General features: G+C 34.1%; 1 protein-coding gene across 3 annotated transcripts in view; it reads right to left on the bottom strand.

Moving 5' to 3' along the window:
- GRID2 (glutamate ionotropic receptor delta type subunit 2) overlaps positions 1-24,574 on the bottom strand; it is a gene marked incomplete at both ends in the record, with an annotated part of 1,377,541 nt that overhangs the window by 318,159 nt on the left and 1,034,808 nt on the right. For all 3 annotated transcript variants that reach the window (XM_082652914.1, XM_082652913.1, XM_082652915.1), the window contains one exon: positions 19,111-19,308. In XM_082652914.1, coding sequence (XP_082509040.1) covers positions 19,111-19,308 — 198 coding nt within the window. The remainder of the gene's footprint in view (positions 1-19,110; positions 19,309-24,574) is intronic.

The following is a 24,574-nucleotide window of genomic DNA, read 5'->3' as shown; positions in this document are numbered from 1 at the left end:
TTACCATCTACAACACATCTGATTAATAATCCATTCCATAATTTTACCAGAGAATAAAATCAAATTCATTGCTCTGTCAGAATAAATTTCCTTTTCTAATTTTGAATATGCCAACCTCCAACTATATAACAGCCCTCTTTTTCATGTTTTGTACACATTATCTATAGTAACTCATATATCACCTCAGGAAATGCATTTATCCCCCTGGGATATCGTTCATTTGGACGCGGAAATTCAAACTCATTAAAAGTGCCTATCATGAGCTTCAATTACTTTAAGTATTTTCCCCTTATCATTCCCACCTTAAAGATTTTTTGTGCAAAGTGGAAGGAAAATATTTACTGAAGAGCTTTAGCACACATTTAACAAGGACTAGGTCTATCTCTGCCTATTCAGCTTCTTAAACCATACATTTTCTTCTACTCTTCACCAAGTATGAACTATGCATAAATTTTAAAAATTTCTTGACAGCTTTCTTAAATATCATTTTATATTTTTTAGTCTTGAAATAATGTTTTAATATAAAAATTTCAGGTTTGCTAGGGAGAAAGTAGACATTGAAGAAAGGTAAGAGAGGAAGAAAGGAAGGGGGGAGGAAGGATGGAAGGGAGGAAAGGTGAGAGGGAAGAAGAAAGGAAGAATGTGTTCGAGTTTTACATCTTCATTTAAGATATATGACATGACTTTGGGCAAGTAGCCAAACCATCAATTTAGATTACTCATCTGTATAATGAATAGACTGAAATTGGTAATATAAGAGCCTTTCCAACCTTGAAATTGTAATTTAAAAAATTATTTCTTGAGACCTTATATTACGATAATTCTCTATTTGCTAATATGGGAATGTAAATATTTTTGTTCTAAAGACTTTAAAAGACTTTCAAGTTTCAACAGACCTTTCTAAATAAATATAATATGTAAGTTGGGGAAAAGAAAAATAATCAAACTGTAAAATTAATCACAAATTATTAATTTTCTCAATGTCAAGATTTTATGCATTTCTTTGAAAGAAACACAGATATGTTATGTCACGGTTACAGATTAATATTTCAGTTTCAATTATAAACACATACTACAATATCCACTACTTTTCAAATATACCACTGGAAATGAATAAATATCGAGGTTGAACCAATGAAATTGTGGTTAAAGTAACTTTTACTCTGAAATTAAGATCATACTTAAAAATCCTAGAAAAATTTTAAGGAACAAAAAATTATAAAGAAAACAGTCAAATTCCAATAAGATGACCACTATTGCAACTCCCTTAATGTTATATGTGAGTTGCTTCTGTTTTGCTATATACATTCATTTTATTTTTTAGACTCCACATATAAGTGATATCATACAGTATTTGTTTCTCTCTGTCTGACTTAATTCACTAAGCATAATATTCTCTAGGTCCATCCACATTGCTACAAATGGCAGAATTTCATTCTTTCTTATGGCTAAATAATATTAAGAATGGTATTATTTTGATTATAGCTTAGCACATGATAAGCCATCTAAAAATCCAATTAAGACAAGTACCAAGGATATTTTGTTACTACTACTATTACAGCCACTACTATTTAACATTTATATAGTGCTTATTATGAGCTGAATACTTTTCAATATTTAATTCAATTAACCTTCACAAACATTCTGTGAGATAAATAGTATTGTTATTTTTATTTTATAGATAAGAAAATTGAGACACAGATAGATTAAGTAACTTGACTAAGGTCATAGAGCTAAAATCCAGGATTCCAATCTAGGCAGGCTGTCTCCAGAGTCAATGTGATATGAACATAATTACTTCCTTCCTTCAAACAATTAGCCCATTACCTGAGTATTGTTCTAGAAGAAAGTATAATTTCTCTCCTGGCTTGAAATGACTCTTTCAGCATATGCTTAATTCATACAGTCACACATGCATACACACACACACACAAACACACACACACATTCTGGGATTTCTATTCTTTTTTACTGGTCCAATTTCATACAGTTTTAATTGTTTTACCTTTATGTCAGTATCTACAGCTCAAGAATTTCTTCCTTTCCCTTTTTATCACCTTCAGAGTTTTTTTAAGCTAAAACCATGTAAATATATCTTCAAATGTATTTTAAATCATTCTCATAAATTCATAAATTCACTTTGGGATGCTGAATGGACTCCAAGATAACGTAATTTAGTCAGAAAAAAATATTTCAACAGTCTTTGGATATAATAACATACTTTTCTATTTATTCTAGTCTATTTATTGAAGTCTTAATTTTTCCCTCTTTCAGAGTGCAACTATATGTGTTATTTTAAAATAACAATGATATTCTGTACACAGAACAACAGTACTGTTATCAAATTCAGGAAATTTACATTGATGCCATACTTTAATCTACAGTCCATATTACAACCTTGTCACTGATCCCAATACTGTCCCATCCTACAATTTAGTCCAGGATCATGTCTTGCGTTTAGTTGTTGTATCTCTTAGTCTCCTTAAATCTGGAATAATATTGGATCTATCTGTTCTCTAAAAGACTAGTTGAGTTCACCTGTGAAACACTCAGGCCTGGTCCTCCTTTGTGGGGTAATTCCTTGATAACTTTTTGTATAAATTGGTCTAAGTTCTTTACTCTTTATTTGATTGGATTAGCTAATGATTTGTCTTCTGTTGATATTTTCTAAGAACCAAGATTTAACTTATTAATTTAATTTACTTAAAAAATTATTTACCTTATTACTTTCTCCTTTTATTTTTATCTTCCTTACATCTTCTGTTAAAATTTGCTGTATATTTTTTTTAGCTTTTGAAGATGGAATTAAATATATTTATTTCCATTTTTTTCATTTTTATTGATATGGGTTTTTTTTTTTTTTTTTTTTTTTTTGGTATGCGGGCCTCTCACTGTTGTGGCCTCTCCCATTGCGGAGCACAGGCTCCAGACGCGCTGGCTCAGCGGCCTCGGCTCATGGGCCTAGCCGCTCCGCAGCACGTGGGACCTTCCCAGACCGGGGCACGAACCCATGTCCCCTGCATCGGCAGGCGGATCCTCAACCACTGTGCCACCAGGGAAGCCCTGATATGGATTTTTAAGACTATGAATCACTCCTTTAAATATTCTTTATAGATTCATATGTAGTGTTTTCACTACCATGTCTTAAAAAAGCTCTGTAATATATATTTGTATTTCTCCTTTTCCCAAAAGTTGTTTAATAGAAGCTTTCTTAATTTCAGATGGAAAAATTTTTTAATTTTGGTTTTTTTTTCTAGTTTTATTGTATTTTGATCAGAGAAATTTAGTTGTAATATATCCACTCAGTGGAACTTAATGGTGTTTTCCATGAGACCTGATCCATGACTGATTTTTGTCAATGTTTATGTGTGTTTTAGAAGATAGTATATTATCAGGATTTTGTGTTTGATATATACACAAAAGATATATTTCATTATTTGTTATTTATTATTATTTGAATTTTTTATATCTGTGTGTTTTTCTCTGTGGTTTGTTTTTGCTACTTTTTTCTTTTTAGAAAGGTTTGTACTTTTGTTATAGTGGTTAACTTTATATTTATACCTTTTATAGTGCCCTTACTCCCCACTTTTTTCACTTAACCTTCTTTCTGTTTTTTTTTCTTTGTTTTAAATGAAATAGGTGACTTCCACTTATTTTCTATACTAGTTAATAATGATATTCTATTTTCCCCTTTTTTTCCCTGTTTTTCTCCCAGTGTTTAATAAGACCATCCTTTCATTTTTTATACCATACTATGATTTCAAATTATCATTTAACCCATGTTTCTAACCTTGTTTTAGCATCATTTCTACAGTTAAATATATTAAATGATCACTATTAGTCGTTTTGTCAAGTTTATCCTGTTATTTCATGGTTGAATGAAGCTCATACTCTAGTTGTTTCATCAGGAGGGGCTCAAGTGTCCACTTTTCTCTTAGCACTTGTGTGTTTAAAACTCTTTTCTCTGTAGCCATGAAGGAGATCTTGAATGGATTACAGAATATTTGGCCTGCACTTAAAAAAAAAATTCTTGATAGTGCTTCTCTAGTGCTGGCTTTCTTCGTGTGTTGCTCTTGAGAAGTCTGATAATGATTTAACTTTCTACCATTAAAAGTAGTTTGATTTTTTTGCCTTGAGGATTTCTTTTTTTTTTTTTTTTTTCCTTTGAAGTCTAATAATTTTACTAAGACATAGCTCAGAGTTCATTGTCCTGGATCAGCTTTTCTAGGAACACTAAGTACATTTGTTTCATTTTCAGAAAGTTTCCTTAGATTATAGATTTAAATATTAATTGTACCATTGTGTTGCTTTTCTTCTTCAGAGACTTCAAATACATATGCTATACTTTTGGCCTATTTTCCATTTTGATTCATTTACTCTGAACATTTTTACTTCTTTATTTCATTTTAATTATTTTTTCTTGTTGTTCTTCAATGTAATTTAATTTCCTTCGAGCAATTTGTACTTTATGTCTTATAATTTTTGTCTTTTTTTAAAAAAATATATCCTGAGGTTGTTGCATTTCTTTGTCATTTGGCCATTTAAATGATTAGCTTCTGAATTTGTGATTCTGTTAGATTTTCTCCTTAAAACATTTGAAATGCTTGTTTGAGACATTTAATTCAGTTTGAAGTGTTATGTTACAATTTTATTTTGCTCTGTGGTTGTGTGAGGAGAATGTTGATCAACTTTTAAAACATACTGACATACTTTAATTCTTAGTTTTGAATAGAACTTGTCCAATTATTTTTCTATTCCTGGATAACTTGCAGATAAGATTCCTTGTTCAATAGTACTTCCTTCTGTCAGTGTAGTAACATTGCTTTCTTCAATGGAGGATGTTTGGGGGTGGGTGGCAGCGGGTTGGTATGTGTTGTTTCTGCTTGGTTTCTACAGAATTCTTAATTTTGCTCTTTTACTGACCTCTACCTTCACTACCATGTCTCCAAGGAGCACATATATTCTCTAATTTCTCTTGATGCTCCAGAAGTAACGCTTTCCTGAGGGTACTATGCTGGCACACTTTTAAGTCCCTTCCCCTTAGCCAGTGTTATGGAATAACAAGTTCCAGATTTGTGTTCTGCACATTAACACTTGGTATTAAACTTTCTCTTTCTGAAGGTTATTTTGGCTCTCTTCATGCATGTTCCCTGCTTCCTTTTCTTCTTTCTTATGAAATCACTTATGCCTTCCCTGCCCTCTCTTCTCACCCATAGACTTGCAATCTCGTTTGGGACTCCAATATTATCTCTGTTGGAATGAGATACTTACATCCAATTTGATAATTAATGGAATTTTTCTGGGGTCCTCTGATAAAGCTACAATTTCTTAGGAGTGTGCTTTCCTGAAATCTGACAACTCTGGTTCATGGAAGGCACCCTACCTTAATTTAGAGTAATATATTAAATTTTACTCTATGGTTGTATGGTTATGTCATTTGAGGTCTAAAAAGGAAGAGGTAGATGCTTATGCTTGATTCAACATCTTAAGTGGAGAGAAGTCTCAAAAATTCCTAAAATTTCAGTAGTGGAATAACTTGTAAAAATGTCTTCCAGACTCAGTAGAGACATAAGAAGAGAAATATTTTTGGCAGGGCTCAAACATGAGAAGTCGGTGAATATCAGTGTAAGGTACTTATTTGCAAGTTAAACATTTTCCAAGTTTTAGCTGTTAAAAATGTGAGAAAAGAAATTTTCTAACTGTAAATTTGTCAGGTAATTAAATCATATGAGTCCATTTAGCTCAACATGGAAGATAGGCCAATGTGAAAACAAAACATAACAGAAAAACATACATTTCAGCACTGGCTAGTAAGTTTTCCATCTATAAAACAAAGAAAAGCAAAACTAAGATGAAAAGTAAATTTAAACATTAAACTGTAAAAGCAATATACAAATATATCTTAGATTTTAAAGGGTCAAATTATATAAAACCATCCTATTTTCTTCTTACAAATGAAAGAAATGCTCAAAATATCACTGGATTAAATGTCAATATACAAGGAGTCTCACGGCTGACAGTCCCGGGCTGATAAAGCTTCCAGAGTTAGAAATCAGCTCATATTCTCTTGTTCTGCTCTGCTCAGTACAAAGCTTCCAACTCATGGTTTAAGATGGCTGTTTAAGCTACAGCCATTCTACTGACATTCCAGCAAGGAGGAAAGAGGAGGATCAGAGTAAGAACAAAAGTCCTCCCTTTAAGAACATTTCCAGAAGGTTCTAATGACACTTCTTTTTAATTCTCATGACACTTCGCATTGGTTAAAACTTAGTCACATGACTGACACTTCTCATTGGTTAGAACTTAGTCACATGACCATACATCAGGAGAGAAGCCAAGAAATGTACATGGTGGACAGTCAGTATTTGGCTATAATTCAGGAGCTATGTTACTAAGAAAGGAGGGAACAGATATTTAAGGACAATCAGCAGTCTTTTCCACACCTTCACGTATAGCCACTGTTTCAAGATTGATGCATGTCCTTCCAGATTCTTTTCTACTTTTACATATATCGATACATATGCCTATATATTTTTTCCAATATTTGATCAAACTTTAAATATTATATAATATCTTTGAGTAACACACACACAGAGCTATTCAATCCTTCTAAAGTGTGCACAGAATTTAAAGCAACAGTTATTTTTGTCACCTTTGAATTTTCAGCACATAAATAGCAGATGGTAGGTACGCAATATGATTATGATTATGACGGTACTCTGATAAATTTAATCATTCTTCCTTGAAGAATTTTTAGAACGTTTCCTTTTTCTTGCCCCTTATAAGCAATAGATTTTGATCTTGCAATTTGGATTATATTCAATCAAAACCTGTTTCTTGGAGCTCACCACACTATTTCTAGAAATTAATACTTTTCATTATTGCAACAGATGTTTTGCCTCTGACAACACCATAGTGACAACAATATTATTAGTTTAGTGTTTATGTTGTCATTATTAGTCTTATTTCTAAGCCTCTTCCCAGAAACCACATGCATCACTTCTAACTCTCTCTCTCAAAACCCTGCCCACACCATGCACATTCACATAATGATATAATTTTAAAGTCCCTCTAGAAAGAGTTTAGTTTTCACAAGTCTCCCTCTCTGTTTTTATATATCTGTATACATAGCGTATATATGCACATATATATGTGTGTATATATAATTTTTACCTGAGTTCATGACATTGCCCCTCCCCCAGAGCCTTACCCCTCATCTCTCTGTTTTTCTGCAGCTCTCATATAGTACTTATACCATAAATATCTATTTTATCTTCTTAGTTATAAACTTCTTGAGGCAGGAGCTTTATGTTCATAGTGTTCTATCCCCCTAAATATTTTTCACACTGCTTTGCTCACAGTAGATTTCCAAAACAGGTCTGTTGACTTACTTGCTCTTTGCTATGTGGTAAGAGGAATAGGTGTTTTTATATAACCCTAAATTTTGGAAGGAAAGAATTAGATTTCAAGGCTGTCTACTGCTTGAAGAAGTCTCTGTCATTGTGAGGAAGTCATTGACTTTACAGGTGTTTTCCATATCAAGATATCAGCCAGGTCCTCTGACTTTAGTAGTCTAGATTTTAACGTTTTTGGCTCACCTGGGTGAGTTGAACCTCCACATATGCTAGGTATATTTCTCTATGTACAACCCTGTACAAGGGTATCACTATCCTCTTTGTAGAGAGGACAATCTGAGGTTCAGAGAAAGTGAGTAGCTTGCCAAAGGTTATAGGTGAACAAATTGTGGAGTTGGCCATGCCCACCATACTCTACTTGCTACATCTGACAAACTCTTGCTTTCATGGTTTCTGCATTATTTCTTTCTCCTAATTACTTACCCAGCAATTATTCATAGCTCCATTTTTCTTTTTCTTTTGGCATGTATGTGGTTTTAAATTCTTACTCTTATTTTTCTGACTTCCGATTTGACCCTAAGCAATACGCATACTGGGGAAGTAGTTAGAAGGAAGAGATTAACAGACATGATGGTGCATGTATATGTGTATGAATGAGCACAGAAGGCATTATAGGCAACTCTAAGAATCTGAATAATTCTCACATTGAATAATGTGGAAAAGTACTGCAGGGTTTTAGCGAGAGGGTGGTATGATCTGACTGACATTTTAAAATAATCACTTTCACTGCTCTATTGAAAACGATTACAGAAGGAAAAAGCTGTAGCCTGGTGGGTAGTTAAGAGGCCATGGAAGTAGCCCTAAGGAGATGAAACAGTGGTTTGCACCAGTGGTTAGTAGTGACGTGTAAGAAGTGATCATATTTAGGATATATTTCAAATTTATAGCCAGAAAAAATTGTTGATACATGGGGCTTCCCTGGTGGCGCAATGGTTGAGAGTCCGCCTGCCGATGCAGGGGACACGGGTTCACGCCCCGGTCCGGGAAGATCCCACATGCCGCGGAGCGGCTGGGCCCGTGAGCCATGGCCGCTGAGCCTGTGCGTCCGGAGCCTGTGCTCCGCAACAGGAGAGGCTGCAACAGGGAGAGGCCCGCGTACCACACACACACACACACACACACACACACTGTTGATGCACCGTGTATGACGTAAAACAGAGAAAAAAGAAGTCAAGGGTAACTCAAAGGTTTTGGACTGAGTAACTTGAAGATTAGAGTTGCCATACACTGTGACAGGGTGGTGGTGAAATCAGGAATTCAGTTTTGAACATGTTACATTTGAAGTGCCCACTAGGCATCTAAGAGGAAATGCTGAGTAGTAGCAAGAACTGTAAGTCTGCAATTCAGACGAGATGTCTGGGCTGAAGAAACAAATTAAAAGTTGTCTACTTATAGATGACAATTAAATCCTTGACACTGGATAAGTTCATCAGAAGTTGAAGTGTAGATAGTAAGAAAAGTGTTGGATATGTGTTGGATCTCTCTCTCTCCTCCTTCCTGCTTAGCTTTTAGAGAACAAGGGCTCTGTGTTTTATATTTTATGTATTCCCTACAATGCCAGCTACACATTAGGCCCCAATAAATGCTTGTTGAATGTCGAGTGGGAAGCAAGCTACAGGTTATTCATAAATTGCAGTGGTTCAGGTATTATCCTGCAGCATTAAAAGGGATTTAAAAATAATAGCATTTCTACAATTCCCAAGAGGAATGCTACCATCTTCAAATAAAAGGGCCATCAGAAAGAGTTTTTCAGTCGTGTAGAGACTTTTTTTAACTTTCTGAAAAGTCATCTTCAGGCTGCTTGTGAAAGGAGCATATGGAAGCAATCACTGCCTGAAATGCCCAAACTGTAAATCCACATTTCAGTAAAATGCACACCAAGGATAATGACCAAAATTGAGTGAATTTTTATTTTCATTACAGTAACCTTTTCAATCATTCTAGAATTCACTTAAGACTGCTATTAAAGATGTTTTCAGACCTCTGCAGGGGGGCAAATGTAAGTTCTCTGTAAATGAGAAAGAACTAGCTCCCAGAAACAGTTTGTCTCTATGAGAAGTGAATCTGTAAAGGCTGTTCTCCTAGCAATTCTGTGTGGCATTAAGTGAAATATAAAATGAGTAAGAGATACATTAGATGTCCTCACACATGTATCTGGAGCCTCTGCAGTCACCTCCTCCCTTGATACAGTTGAGTCTTGTGAGGTGCTTGGGTGTTTGCTCGTTGTTCTTTTTAAATTTATTTATTTAATTTATTTATTTTTGGCTGCTTTGGGTCTTTGTTGCTGCGCACAGGTTTTCTCTAGTCGCTGAGAGCCGGGACTACTCTTTGTTGCGGTGCCCGGGCTTCGCATTGTGGTGGCTTCTCTTGTTGCGGAGCACGGTCTCTAGGCGCGCAGACTTCAGTAGTTCTGGCACGGGGGATCAGTAGTTGTGGCACATGGGCTCTAGAGCACAGGCTCAGTAATTGTGGAGCACGGGCTTAGCTGCTCCGCGGCTTGTGGGATCTTCCTGGACCAGGGCTCGAACCTGTGTCCCCTGAAATGGCAGGCGGATTCTTAACCACTGCGCCACCAGGGAAGCCCTGCTTGTTTTTTAATCAGGGAAATCTTTACTTATTTTAAAGCCTGTCACTATAAAATTACACAAATTTATACAAATTACAAAGAGAAAACTCAGAATCATTAAGACTTAAAACAATTAAAATCTGAAGTATCCAAATGGCAGTCAAGAGTAAACACAGAAATACCTTTCAAGACATGCCTCTACTTTCTATATCAGAGTGAAATAAACATTCTGATATTAGTATGTGAATTTAAAACAAATTCCTCAAATGGGGTTGGTACATTCATGTGAGTGACTGTCTAAAGATTCCAAATATGGCTTCAATGTTGTGTAAAGGATGTTTTCTATTTCTCTTCAATATTGAAGTTAAACTTATTTAATAAAGTTCTCAACTTTGCAAAAACACAGGGAAAGAAGGAATGCATTCTCTATCATATCAATTACCTTCCTAGACCATATAAATTATTATCCTCTTTCATTTGTGGTATATTTCTCTATGTTTATAATTTCCAGACTAACATAGACCATTATTTTATGGAATAAGCATCCTAAATAAAAATGACCGATCAATCTAAACAATTCCCTAAGATTATGTCCATAGAATCATATAGAATCTCATGGTTGAAATGCTCTTTAAAAGTTACTTAGAATGGTCTCACACAAATCTGCACTCTCTTTTATGCCTGGAAGTTATCTTCCTCTTTAATTTTATCCCCAAACCATGACCGGAGATAGATGAAAATCTAGGTAATAGATGGCATTTCAATAGCCAACAGTGGATTTCAGGATTTATATATCCTCAAGTTATGAGATTTTCTTATCATAGCACCAGTCTTTGTATCACCTTGGCTTTGATTGATGCAGTAGTCTCTTAATTTATATCCTATAGCCCACCAAATCTTTTTAATTCTACACATATTTTACTGAATTTTTGTTTGTCCTAGCCTGTAAGTTTCTTTAAACCTTAAAGCCATTCCTGGACAACATCATTCCCTTTGGCAAATATTCACTCACTGTTCTTTAGCTTTGATTCAAGACTTATTATTCACCACTTATCTGTGCTTGCCATCTATTAGACCAAGTACTTAATGATTCAAGTCCTTTATCTGATTGAATTGCTCCTTACTGTTTGCAATGTCTGCCAATTCAATATCACCTGCAAATTTAGAAAATTGCTTCTACAACCGTTCACTAAGTCATTTGCATCTACATAATTTATTTCCTTTCACAGATCTCTTTTCATCCTTCTCCTTCATTAGTGTTAAATTCTTTCCTTATCAACAACAAATATTTTGGGTCATTTTTTTTCTCTTCTTACATACACACAGTTTGTGTTACTTCCCACATCTGTGATCCAGCTCCATCCAATATGTATATCCAGTGGATTATTTTTGAACACTCACTATTCAGACATACAAACATGCATTCTTATGACCACATGTACTTTTTCAACTTCTTGCCCGACTACAGCTGACATACTCTGGGAAATTCAATTAGTCCATTAATGCTTGTTCAATCTAATTTAAAGAATTAAAATCTTAGTGTCTAATTTAAAGTCTCTATGAGGACTTCTTTTTCCCTTTACACATTTCATTGATTCCCTTTGAAAAACTACCTTTTTGTTCCGCAAGACTTGTTAGCATTTATCACGGGGCAGGTGTGTGGGGGGAGCAATTCTCTGGTGAGTGAAGTTTCATTGGTGGATACAGATAATTTCAAGCTGGTTTACAGTCATGGAAAGATATAATGGAAATATATATGGGTTCGTGTGTGTGTAACTGTGGGGCATACTTGATGATCTTCAGGCATCCAAATGAGGACCCTTTTCATCCACAAGCCTGGCTCCTCAAACACTGCCTTCTCCTGATCCAGGGGGTGGCTTGTTCAAGAGGCAGCTTCTGGCCTTTGTCCTAGCTAACCACTTCTGTCTTCTCTAGGCCAAAGGAGTCATCCCAACCCTGACTTCTTAAAAAATTGAGATGAGAATGGTGTTAACCATTGTGTCTCCCGCAGCTTGTTCTTGTAACACAGATACATCCAACTCTATGGGCCTATCTTTATGCCTGATGCCTTCCGGACTGCCCCTGCCACTCCTCTCCAGTGAGGATGGGAAAGAGGTCAGCTCACCACCTTCTCAGGTCCTCTAAACCCTCCTCCCAAGTGAGCTCTCTCTTCCCTCCAGCGTTTTCTGTCTTTCTTTGAAGCAAAAGTAATAACACCAGTTCTCCTTGTCCAGGCTCACGTACCATTTTGTGCATGATCTTCATGTTACTTCAATACTCCCAATTTAGTTTTTATAATGGAGGTGAGAGGAATACCTATATTTCTTTTTCTTTCTTTCTTTTTTTTTTTTAGGACCAACAAGATAATTTTATTCTCATTTTTCCTTAAAATAAAGATACAGTAGAAGTTTAACAGTTCACTATGATTAGACGTGATTTACAATTTTAACTTTTTTTTTTTTTTCCTCGGTACGCGGGCCTCTCACTGCTGTGGCCTCTCCCGTTGCAGAGCACAGGCTCCGGACGGGCAGGTTCAGCGGCCACGGCTCACGGGGCCCAGGCGCTCCGCGCCATGTGGGATCTTCCTAGACCGGGGCACGAACCCGCGTCCCCTGCGATGCAGGCGGACTCTCAACCACTGCGCCACCAGGGAAGCCCCCTACAATTTTAACATTTTTTTAAAACAAATGACAACAGAAACAAAAAAAACCAGTACAAATCATAAAACTACTAGAGCAAAGAGAAACTACCTTTCTGATCAAAACAGGTACCACAGCTCTCAACTTCCTTAGAAAGCGTTCTAAGATTTCTAAGCTAAACTTTCTTAGAAAGGGGTTTGTGGAAAGCCTTTAATCTCAAGTATTTAAACTATTCCTGTACCCACTAAATGCTTTCATCAAATTGTTAATCAAACGCTTCCTAAATTTACAAACCAGTGATCAAGTCTTGATCCTATTTTTCCAGCTATAAATTATTAATATTTCAAGAAAACAAAATATTTTCTAAGCACATAAGTTTTCTAAAAACTTCAATTACCTTTTCTGGCTCAGTACCTGACTGAAATGTTCAAATGTTCATATTGCACACACAAAAAATTTGAGCAGCATATTATATGAGTGTGAGAAGCTGATGAAAAATAAGATTGAGGAAAATCCCCAAGTTGTGTCCCATTTAACATGACTGAATATATAGTTTCTGTATCTTTAATTAATATAAGTAAAAACTAATCTTTAGAACAGCACAGAAATACTAACGCATCAGAGTTTTACAAAATATATTCAATCCCCTTATATGTGCAACAATCTTTTAGTTTTGGAGCTGCCATACAAGCGAGCTAGTTTCTTCTCCTTTATATATGAAAGCCGGAAGTCATGTGTACAAAGTTATTTATATGAGAAGAATAAAGATCCACATTCCTTTTCTTTGTCCTTGACAAATATTTATGGGATGTTGGAAATGACGAAAAACAATTTCAATGTTATGAAGTCCAAAGACTTGGAACGAAAAAACTTGTAGTGGCGCATTGCACTACACGGAATGACAATCATCTTCTAGAAAGAGGAAGACCTATATTTCTTAAACTTTTTTTTTTCTTTTTTTTTTTAGCTCTAGACATCATCCACATGGGTTCCAGGTGCATTTACTAATTGTTTCTAGACAATTCCATCTGGATGTTCTTCGGCCATCCTAAAATTAAAACGTCTAGAGCCAAGCTCTGTATCTCTGTTGCTCTTTTCTAATCTGTTCTTCTACATTCCCTAACTCTGTCATTGAGTGTCCATCTGCTCATGGCCCTCTGCTAAATTTCTCACTAAGTCTCAACATGTCCTTTCTCTTCTCCTCCAACTTCTAGTCATTTTTTCTTGGAAAAAATTCTAGTTCTAGTCATTTTTTCTTGGAATACTGATTGCTGTCTCAAAATCAGTTTTGGGGGCTAATCGCCTATTGCTGTTAAGTTTAGACACCCTTTTTTCCTCTCTAGATTGTTGAAAAAGACATTTGTCTTTTCCCTTCTTCACTCCAATGCATCCTTGGCCTTACCTCAGTTATCTTTCTTAAACATAAATTAAATCCCACTTTTCTCTTATGTAAAAACCTTTTATAATTTTCACTGGCTAAGTGATAAAGTCCAAACTCTTTAGCATGGCAAGCATGCTTTTATAATTATCCCTACTGTTGCTTCTCACACTCCTACTCATCCTCAAGACCTAGCTCAAATTTCTCCTCTTATGTGAAATCTTTTCAACTCCTCAGGCAGAGGCTGCCACTCCACCCTCTGGTTGCCAAGGCACCCTGTATGCATTACCCCATGGCATTGATCACACTGTGTTTTAATGATTTATTTGCACATTTGTCTTCCTTGTACACTGTGAGATCTCTGAAGGCAGGAATGATGTCTTCCATTCCTTTGTATCTGTGATGCTAGGCACAGTGCCCAGAACATACCATGCATTCAGAAACACATGGGGAATGAAAGGATGAATATAGGGCATTCTGCCTGGCACACAAAATAAAGTAAACACAACCTCAGCCCTCTGGTTCCAAAAGAGGGACTATGGAAAGAAAAGGGAAGAGGTCAGTCTCTCTCTCTCTCTCTCTCTCTCTCTATATATATATATATACTTTCCCCCCGACAAAGGGTCATTTGAAAAGTGAAATAGATGTACCCAGAAGACAGAATTATCAAAAAATGGGAATAGTTTGAAAGCCTTATGGGACAAAGGATGAGTTTAGCTGGGGTTGAAAATATAGGAAGATGCAGTGAGTGAGGCCAGGCAAAGCAGATTGAAGCTCAATGCGATCTATATGGAGTGTGACAAAATGTAGGGATTGAGACGTAGACTTCAGAAAACAATGGATGCCTTTCTAAGGAGCTTTAATTTTTTTTAAAAAAAAAGGAAAAGAAGAACAGGTTTTTGAGATAAAAAGTGAGATTTTTTGAGAAGTTGAAAGATGCAAATGTTTTTTGTCACTCCCCCAATCCTTCTCTATGTAATCTTATTTTTTTATCCTCGATTCATATTCAACCAAACTCCATCTGAACCTTCTTTGAATTTGCAGGTCTTAAAACCTGCGGTGAACTGTTTCTGAGTATTATTTTCCTCACTGTCTGTAATTTGGTTTATTAAAATGCTTTTAAGACCAAACTTACACTAGAACTCTGTTCCTCTCTGTTAACTGGTTAAGGGGGATGAGCACTTGGACTCTGGGTTCACACTGCCCGGGTTTGAATCATGAATTCTCCACAACTTGGCTAAGTGACCGTGGGCAAGTTACTTTAGCTCCCTAACTCTTTAGCTCCCTAACTATAATTGCTTATTTGGGTTCAGTTCAGTTTCATCATCCACACTATTGGGATAATAGTACTACCTACCTCACAGGGTTGTGTGAGTGCTTCGGCAATAGTAAGCTCTACATAAGTGCTAATAATTATTATTTGGTCCATTTCAAGCTATGTTTTTTTTCATTTCCTATGGTACCTTTCTTGTCACTGCTGTCAAGTATATTGCTGACTGAAATATGTGCTTCTAATTCCAATGATATTCTATTTTTTATTTTAAAACACAGCATATAAAAGAATTCCAAGTAATATAACATGAAGTTTTAGCTCTTTCCTTATAAAAGCACTAAACTTTCATATTTCATCAACTTACTTTAGTTTTTTACTTTATTAATTGCCCTACTCCACTACACTAGATTTCCTTTTAGATTTCTATTATCTATCAGTTTCTTCTTTTGAAAGTCTAGTTCGTATCTTTTACAGCTTTACCTATGGGGATCTTAGTATTTTCTTATGGATTTTATCTTTCTTCATGTAGGTGAAGCAGTGAAGCAGTGAGGCTAACAATGCATCATACTTTTGCAAATATTTTCCGGCGTGTCATTTGTAATTTAATTTAGTTATTATTGTTTTTGATTTATTGATGATTTAAAATTTTGTATACATGCAGCTATTGATAGTTTCCATGTAACTTATTCCATTATTTTTAAGCCTCTGATACTTCCCATGTTCCCTCTCTGACTCGTTTTTAATGTGTTTTTCCATAATCATCATGACAAATACTCTAGAAAACGTTCTTTTAATTTTGGTTTCCCCTTAGGAAGGCAGACAGTCTTGTTAATTTTAGAAGTCTTACGTCATGTATAGAGGTATTCAATGGCAATATTTACTGCTATTTTAAATATACTTAGATTCATGAAAAATGTCTACACTAGTAAAATATATATAACAATAATAAGCTCACTTTTCTGGAACTCTGTCATGACATTATTATGCCATTGCAACAGTGTTATTTTGCTTTACAGGGGTCAATAATCCTGGCAACATTTTAATGATGATTCTTGTTGGATAATCTAAATTACTTTATGATATTTTACTGCATTACTACTTGCATACTTGAATTGACATTTTAAGTTGCTGAAAATTAGAGCATGCATCTCTATTAGTAATAGAATACAGTGACTGCCCATTCCTTCTGAAAATGTTATCTTCCTGTTGCTTTCATTTTTTTAATTTAATTTTTATTTTATATTGGGGTATAGTTGATTTACAATGTTGTGTTAGTTTCAGGTGGACAGCAAAGTAATTCAGTTATATATATACATATATCCATTCTTTTTCAGATTCTCTTCCCATATAGGTTATTATATAATATTGACTAGAGTTCCCTGTGCTATACAGAAAGTCCTTGTTGATTATTTATTTTATACATAGTAGTGTGTATATGTTAATCCCAACCTCCTAATTTATTCCTCCCCCCCACCTCTCCTCTTTGGTTACCATAAGTTTGTTTTCTTTTCTTTTTTTTTAAATTAATTTTTATTGGAGTATAGTTGCCTTACAATGTTGTGTTAGCTTCTACTGTACAGTTAACCCAACAAAGAATAACAATTGTAAATTCTGGATGCAATTTTTAAAAAACACACATTGAACAGATTGCGTATCAGCTGAAAGCAGACATAAATTGAAAAGTACTCCACCCTTGACAGATGGTAACTGCTTTGGGTGAGATCTACTTTTATATGGCTCATTCACTGAGGACCCACCTCAGGTAGGCAACAACAGGTAGCTAGAGCTCAAGCAGAAAGTCAGAGTCTTATTAGCTTAATGCATCAGAGGATGGTGTTTGAGGCAGCCAGACTGTGCAGATATCAAAAGAGGACTCACATAAAGGAGAGAGCCACAGAGAAATAAGCCCCAAAATCTATGGATAAACTTCCCTCAAATCCTTGGTTGACTCCTAACCAATACATGCGTAAGAATGATTCTAGCTACCTAGAATAAAAAAGTTACCGAATGAACTTAACAGAAATTGGAGATGGCAAAGAAAGAATCAATAACCTGAAAATAGATCACGATAAATTATCCAATCTAAAGATCAGAGAGTAAAATATTATGATGAAATAAACAAGACGACAACATTAATAAGGTCTAACTTGAATGTTTTCTGAGCCTCAAGTACAGAGGAGAAAGAGAAGAGGGTGGAAAAAAATATTTGTATAAATAATTGTCAAGATTTATTTAACTTAGTGAAACATATCCCAGAAGCTCAGTGAACCCCTAACAGAGATAAATACAAAGAAAATCATAGCTGAACATCAAAAATGAAAAGAGAATTAAAAAACGGCCACCCCTACACTATAAAAAAGGAGCAAAAGTACAAATGATGGCTAACTTCTCATCAGAAACAATATTTGGCGAAAGACAATAGAATGGCATATTTAAAGTCATGAACATTAAAAAAAAACTTTATGTATGGTAATGAATGTTTAACTAGACTTACTGTGGCAATCATTTTGCAATATATACGTATATCAAATCATTAAGTTGTACGCCTGAAACTAATATAATGTTATGTATCAATTATACTGTGAAATAATAAAAACATTTATTATTGTATGAAAAATTGTTGAATAATAATTTTATTTTTGAAATAAAAGTTGCTCTTGCTTTAAAATCACCAGCCTTGATTTTAGGAATAATAATATTTCATCTATAATTTTCTTCTTAGATAATAAAAAAGTATGAGGAAAAATATATTTTGATTATAAGTGACTGTGTTCTGAGACTCGCAGTGCTCTTGTCAAACATAAATCAGAATCAGCAGTGTCACTTGAAAACACTAAGACAAAAAGTATCTAGGAAAAATAAACCTGTCAACTCAGAGTTTGTTATTTGCTAATAATATTAAAACTGAGGATAAACAAAGAAATTTTAAGATAAACTAAAGTTGAGAGTATATGCCACTTGTAGGACTGGACTTCAAGATATTGTAAAGGAAGTTCTTCAGGCTGAACTAAATGATACCAGCCAGAAGCTCAGATATGTAGAAAGGAATAAAAAAAACACAGAAATAGTAAATAGATAAATAGTTAAATATCAGAAACTGTCTTTTCCCCCCCTCTTTATATCTTTGAAAGTCAACTGATTGTTTAAATCAAAAACTATGACATTTTACTTTGGAGTTCATAAATATAAATACATGACCATAATAACACAAAGGATATAGTACATATAAATGGAATTATATTGCTGTATGTTTATTACTTTTTTTAATGCGATGGGGTATGATATTAATCTACATAGAATGTGATGTTAAGAATGCACATTACTATCTCTAGACTAACCACAGACAAACAAAACTACAGAGAAATACAGCTAAAAAGCTAAGAGGGAAATAAAATCAAACACTAAAAAAATTCAATTAACCCAAAGGAAGGCAAGAAAAGAAGGAACAGAGGGAAAAAATGAGATACACAGAAATCAAATAGTAAATTATAGACCTAAACATGACTATTCAACAACTCATCAGGAAGACATGATGATTAAAAATGTGTATGCTCCTAATAATAGAGCTTCCAAAAAATGAAGCAACGACTGACAGAAGTGGAGACAAAGTAATAGAGAAATAGTTTTCTATTATAGGAAATATTGTAAAATTTAGCTTTATATTGTCATCAGTTTTTCTTTCCACAAAGTTCATGAAATAGTATTGGTGAGATTTGATTCAACACCGCCACCTAATGCTTTGCCTTACACTTATTTTACATGAAATTAGCTTCCAAGGGTTATAGTCAACCTTTAGATATGTGATAAACAAACAAACAAGCAAACAAATAAATGCTTACCTTAAACACTAGTTCTCCCACCAAGCCATTCCATGTCCCATCTTCTTGTGGGCTTCCATACTTGTGATCCGGTGCAACATAAATTTCATAGTTAAAACCCAGGTAGTTAGATAAGGCATCCAAAACATCAATGGAGAAGCCTTGGTATTTCTTTGGCTTACCCAGGACATTTTCAGAGACCATTACAAAAGGTTCTTCCTACATGGAAATAAGAGAAATCCTTGATGTCAATCGATATTGCTCTCTTAAAGCAAACATTAATTCTTCAAAGAGTTTTGCTTACAAACAGTCTAAAAATTGGTTTTACACTGTGTGAGAATAACTTAGAAATATAACTTATGTGTTATTAATGCATCACTTTATCAAACAATGTTTAATCACCCAGTTTCTTATCAGCTCTCATTTTATTATTACCATATCAAAAATTAGATGAAAGTGATTATAAAACTTCAGGAACCGTGAATTCATGTTTCTTGCCGTCTCAGGACCAACCTAAGATTCATCAATAATAAAATCATATTTAGGAGATCATGAATTTGTTTCTCTCCTCAGGCAGTTATTGTTTATTTATGTCAAAATATGTAAAATAATATTTTAACAGATATAAACTACATAGAATTTTTTGAAAAGATCAAAAACTTCTAAGAACATATAATTTAGCTAAAATTTATAACATCACATTTACTGGGAGTTATTTGCTAAGTAATTTTGAAACTTGGATATAAACACACATTTCATTGCAAAAGTAATTTCTTTACTACTGTTATGAGAAATTCACTTACTTTTTGGGTAATTTGTGTAATTTAGTAAATTCAGCAAATTGGTTTCAATTTCCACCTCTTTCATCTTTTTGCATTGTTGTCCTCTTACAGTTAACAAATAGTGCCCTTTCACTTTTTAGAACACCTGGTGTTAAGAGCGGTAAATTGGTTTGACACATGCTGGCAGACTACAGAAAATTAGATAATCTATTTCTTAATATCCTAAACTTGTTCAGGAATCTTTCAACAACAGTAATATTTACATCCATAGTATGTATATACACCCAGTCCTGTGGGCAGGTTAAAATCTATCCTGGGTCTAAGCCAGAATACCCAAGGATTTTAGCTTTGGATCATTTTTCCTTAGGGACTCACAAAACAGCCTTCATTGAGTGGTAAAATAATACTTTGCTTTTAGCTCTTACTCAAAGACACTAAGTAAGCGCCTTATAAAATCACTACGTCTATTATAGGAATATTGTCCACCATAACATTCAGTTTTCCCATGAGATAAATTTTTAAATTGTTCAGAGCCAAGAGAGCTTCATTTTGCTTCAGTAATGCCTTTTTTAAAATAATGAAAATGTAAATAATTATTTAGCTATCCCATTTCACTTTGGATACCCAGGAGATTATGATGCTCATCTATAACTATGTTGATATTGTGTTATTTGTAATTTTTTAAAAAAAATCTTAGCTTTCTAAGCTACTGGTATTATTTTTTTTAAAAATTGGTCTTGTTTAACCATTTATATCTTATTTTATAGTAAAATAAATCAGTAAATAAATAGTTAGATGAAGGATGTGACTGCTGTTTCCTCCCCAGTAGTGTTCTCCTCTGTCATTAATTATATGTATCTATTTTCATTTTAGCACTACTGAGAATAAAGACAATCCACAGTCTCCCTTCAGGCAAGATGAAACCATGTGACCAATTCTGACAAATGTGATGTAGGCAAGGTGCTTTGTGCAACTGTCCTTCTGTCCTTTCTACTTATGAACACGTATTGGCTGGAAGCTCTGGAAACTATCTTAGATCACACATAATAGAGAAATAAGACAGAAGAAGTCTATGTCCTTGGCACTTGAAATGCTATAGAAGACTGACTGACTCTCTTGGGTTCTAGAATATAAGAAAAATTTAAAATTTCAATTTCTTGTTGTTAAGCTCCTGATTTTTTTTCCTGTTTTAGCAGCATTTGATGCTAATGAATAATGACAGATTGATATATCAATAGATGAGAGGTTTTGAGAATGAATGAAAATTTCTAACAATACTGACTTTAATCTAAATGATATCAAATGAATGAAAAGTAAAAATTCAACAAATCCTTTAATACAATATATAAAATACAGAACATCTTCTTGATTCCAAATATAAACTTCCCGCTAATATGGCAAAATTTGCTTCTGTCCATTTGGTTGTCTGGACAAAATACAGACCTAGCTAATGACTATGCATTGCGCAAATACTCTGAAGTGGGTCATGAAGTTATTAGATTCAAAATGGGTTAAAGAAATTCCAAAATAAAGATCATATTCAGAGAGCATGTAAATAAGATCAGGAAATTCTAGAATTAATTGGGCATTGATTGTTTATATCATGTTGTACATGCTGGCAACAGAGAGCATGTAATTATTTCCTTACACATATTTCATTCATTTCTATATTTTGAACATCTATCCACTGACAAACCAATGGAAAGATGCTTCATGAAAAATCTTATTATTTGACTGGTTCCTCTACCAATAATTTTGGACCATATGTATTCTTTATTTATCCATGGTCTTTAAAATCTAACAAATCTCTTAGGTACAGCAGCAATTTAATCACCAGGATATGCAAAACCACTCTTTAAGGTGACACTTAAAAAATTAAGAAGACTAATTAATTATAATGCAGAGCTAACTGCTCTATGTGGCAAAAATAATATCCAAATGTATACTTTCATATGAAATAGTGATTCTTTTTCATTTTATCTTTAGAACAATTGTTTAATATGTTAGATTATGTTATATTTGCTTAATATGCTGAATTTCCCCCTAGAAATGACTTTTTAATTCCAACTTTATAAGTAAATCCCCAGGCAAATGGATCCCTTTCAAAAGTTTGTTGTCAAAATCTGCTTCTAGCAACATCAGCTACAAATGATTAGAGTTACAGAATAAAAATGGTTATACTAAAGGTTGTTTTAAAGACTGTTGATGAATTATTGATGAACATGCTTTTTAAATTGTACATCCTAACTAAACTTTTATTACATCTTATCACTTCTCTTCTAGACTAATGTTTGAGGACAATAAAACAATATATTGGACAGGTAAACATAGCAACAGAAATTAGACTGAAGCTCTGGGACCTATAATAGAAAAGATACTTGTTCCTTCTCTACGGCAATACTGAGCTTGGTTTAATCAGTTTTATCAATGCACCTATTTCCAAAATTTATTCATTCATTGACTTATCCATTTAACATGCATTAAGCAGTTACTGCATCAAATTACTACACTCAATATAGTGAGAAATATGGTAAAAAGTCATGGACACCACTTTCAAAATAATCATAACCTAGTATTGGAAAATCTATGTACTCAAAAAACATAAAGCAAAACTCAAGCAACCTGCAGCATAACTGGTACAAACAGAATATAAGAGAAATAGAAAGGAAACTGTAAAAAAAGGAAAATCACCATTTTGGGGATTACAAGCCATGTACTATTTTAACAGATAAGAAAAACTAGAAACAAAAGTTTCAACTCAAAGTCACACAGTAAGTTACAGAGAGGAGGCATCATCATAACTCAACTTACTTCAATATTATATTTTTGGACCTCAAAATTTTCAATGTATGGATCAAAATCTAAAATGCCATAATTTGTTTCATATTTTAATGCAGTTGAAGGTGGTGTGAGACTGATAGACTCCAGATTCCTGACAGGAAGGAAAAATAAAAAACCCACAATCCTCTAGGAAGTATTTTCATTTTAGGTCTTACATTATCCCTTCAAACGACTGGTTGAATACAATGTCCACAGCAAAAGTCAAGGATACCATGTAACAGGAAGTTATATTTCATATATAGAACCAGCAGAAGTAATATGTAACAGAAACAGATCTTTCAAGGACTCAGTTACTAAAATTTTCAGATGCATATTATAAAAATTATGTTTACTATTTTTAAGGAAATAAGGGGAAAACTTTTTTGGCAGAAAATTGGAAACTAAAGGAAGTATCATTGTAGAATTTGAAAAGAACTAAACAGAAATGTAAGAATTAGAAAAGACAATGACCAAAGTTAACAACTATCTAAGTTTATCAGCAGATTAGAAACAGATGAAGAGAGAATTAGTGACCTGTTATAGGTCAGAACTAATATCCAGGGTACAAAGGAATAAACAAATAGAAAATCCAAAAAGAAGGGGTAAGAGATGAGAAGCAGAAAGAAATGTAGTATGGTAATACAAATACTGCGAAGGATATGAGGAAATAGGAGCTATCATGACCTTTGCTGGATGTTTAAATTTGTACAACCACTTTGAAAAACATTTTACATATCTAGTAGAGATTGAAAATCCTTCTATGCAGTTAATTTTGCCTGGTTTTGAGAGTTACATACACATTTATCTAGTATGAAGATATGGATAGCTATGTCCTAGCAATTTCACTCCTTGGGTGTGAACACTAGAGAATCTTGGGCACCAAAATATATGCCCAAGAACATTTATAACAGCATTGTCTGTAATAGCCCAAATCTGGAAATAATCTAAAAATCCAAATGTCTGTCAACATGGAAAAGTAAATATATTGTGGTATATTGATGTAATGGAATATTAAACAGCTTAAAATTGAAGAAAGCAGAGCGATACACAGTAATACAAATGAACGTTTACAAGAATCAAGTTGAGTGAAAAAAGCAATACTCCAAGCAAACAGTTTGGTTCCATTTTTGTAACATTCAAGAACAGGTAAAATAACTATGTATTTAAGGGTACATAGTGGAGACACTATAAAGAAAATCAAGGAAGTAATCAGCTCTGTGTGGTTGGCCCTGGGATGCTGGAGAGGGTACGATCAGAAAGATACACAAGCAAAGACGGCTCTTGCGGTAATGACGATATTCTGGTGTTTTTGTTCTGGGCAGTGGTTACTTGGATATTACTTTACTTTTAATCAATTAATGATTTAAACTTTTTTCTGTATGGGTGTTATATTGCAATATCAACAAAAATAAAGAAAATTATGTTAAGTAGGAGTAGATAATGGAGGGTGTTGAAACCATATTAAGGTTACTGTCTTATTTGGCAGGGAACTGGAGCTTTGTGGAAGGGAAATAGCATAATCAGAAAGTAATTTTGAGAGAAGAGTGTAGAATGGATTGTGGCAGAGTGAGGACTAAGGGTCCTTTGCAACCATACAGACAGGAGATTATGGCCTGTGCCTATTTAACATATATTTTAAAAGTGTGTACAGGTGGCTTTCTGTCTTCTATTATAGGGACAGGAAGAAGAAAAAGAGAAATTATAAAATCCTGCCTTTAAAATTCAGTTCCCAGAAATTAGTTTCAAAGAGTATTAATAGGACTGAATCTAAACTGGTGAAAACCTGTCCGCCTATTAAATGAAAACAAATTGCAGACTTCGATTTTCTGATCATTTGGATGACAGATTCTCTAAACACAATCCTCAGCAACTGGAATAAAAGA

The sequence above is a fragment of the Grampus griseus genome (assembly GCF_964374135.1).
Source record: "Grampus griseus genome assembly, chromosome: 4".
NCBI classification, from domain to species: domain Eukaryota; kingdom Metazoa; phylum Chordata; class Mammalia; order Artiodactyla; family Delphinidae; genus Grampus; species Grampus griseus.
The sequence above is the reverse complement of the archived record's forward strand: the minus strand, read 5'-3'. Positions and strand labels throughout refer to the sequence as shown.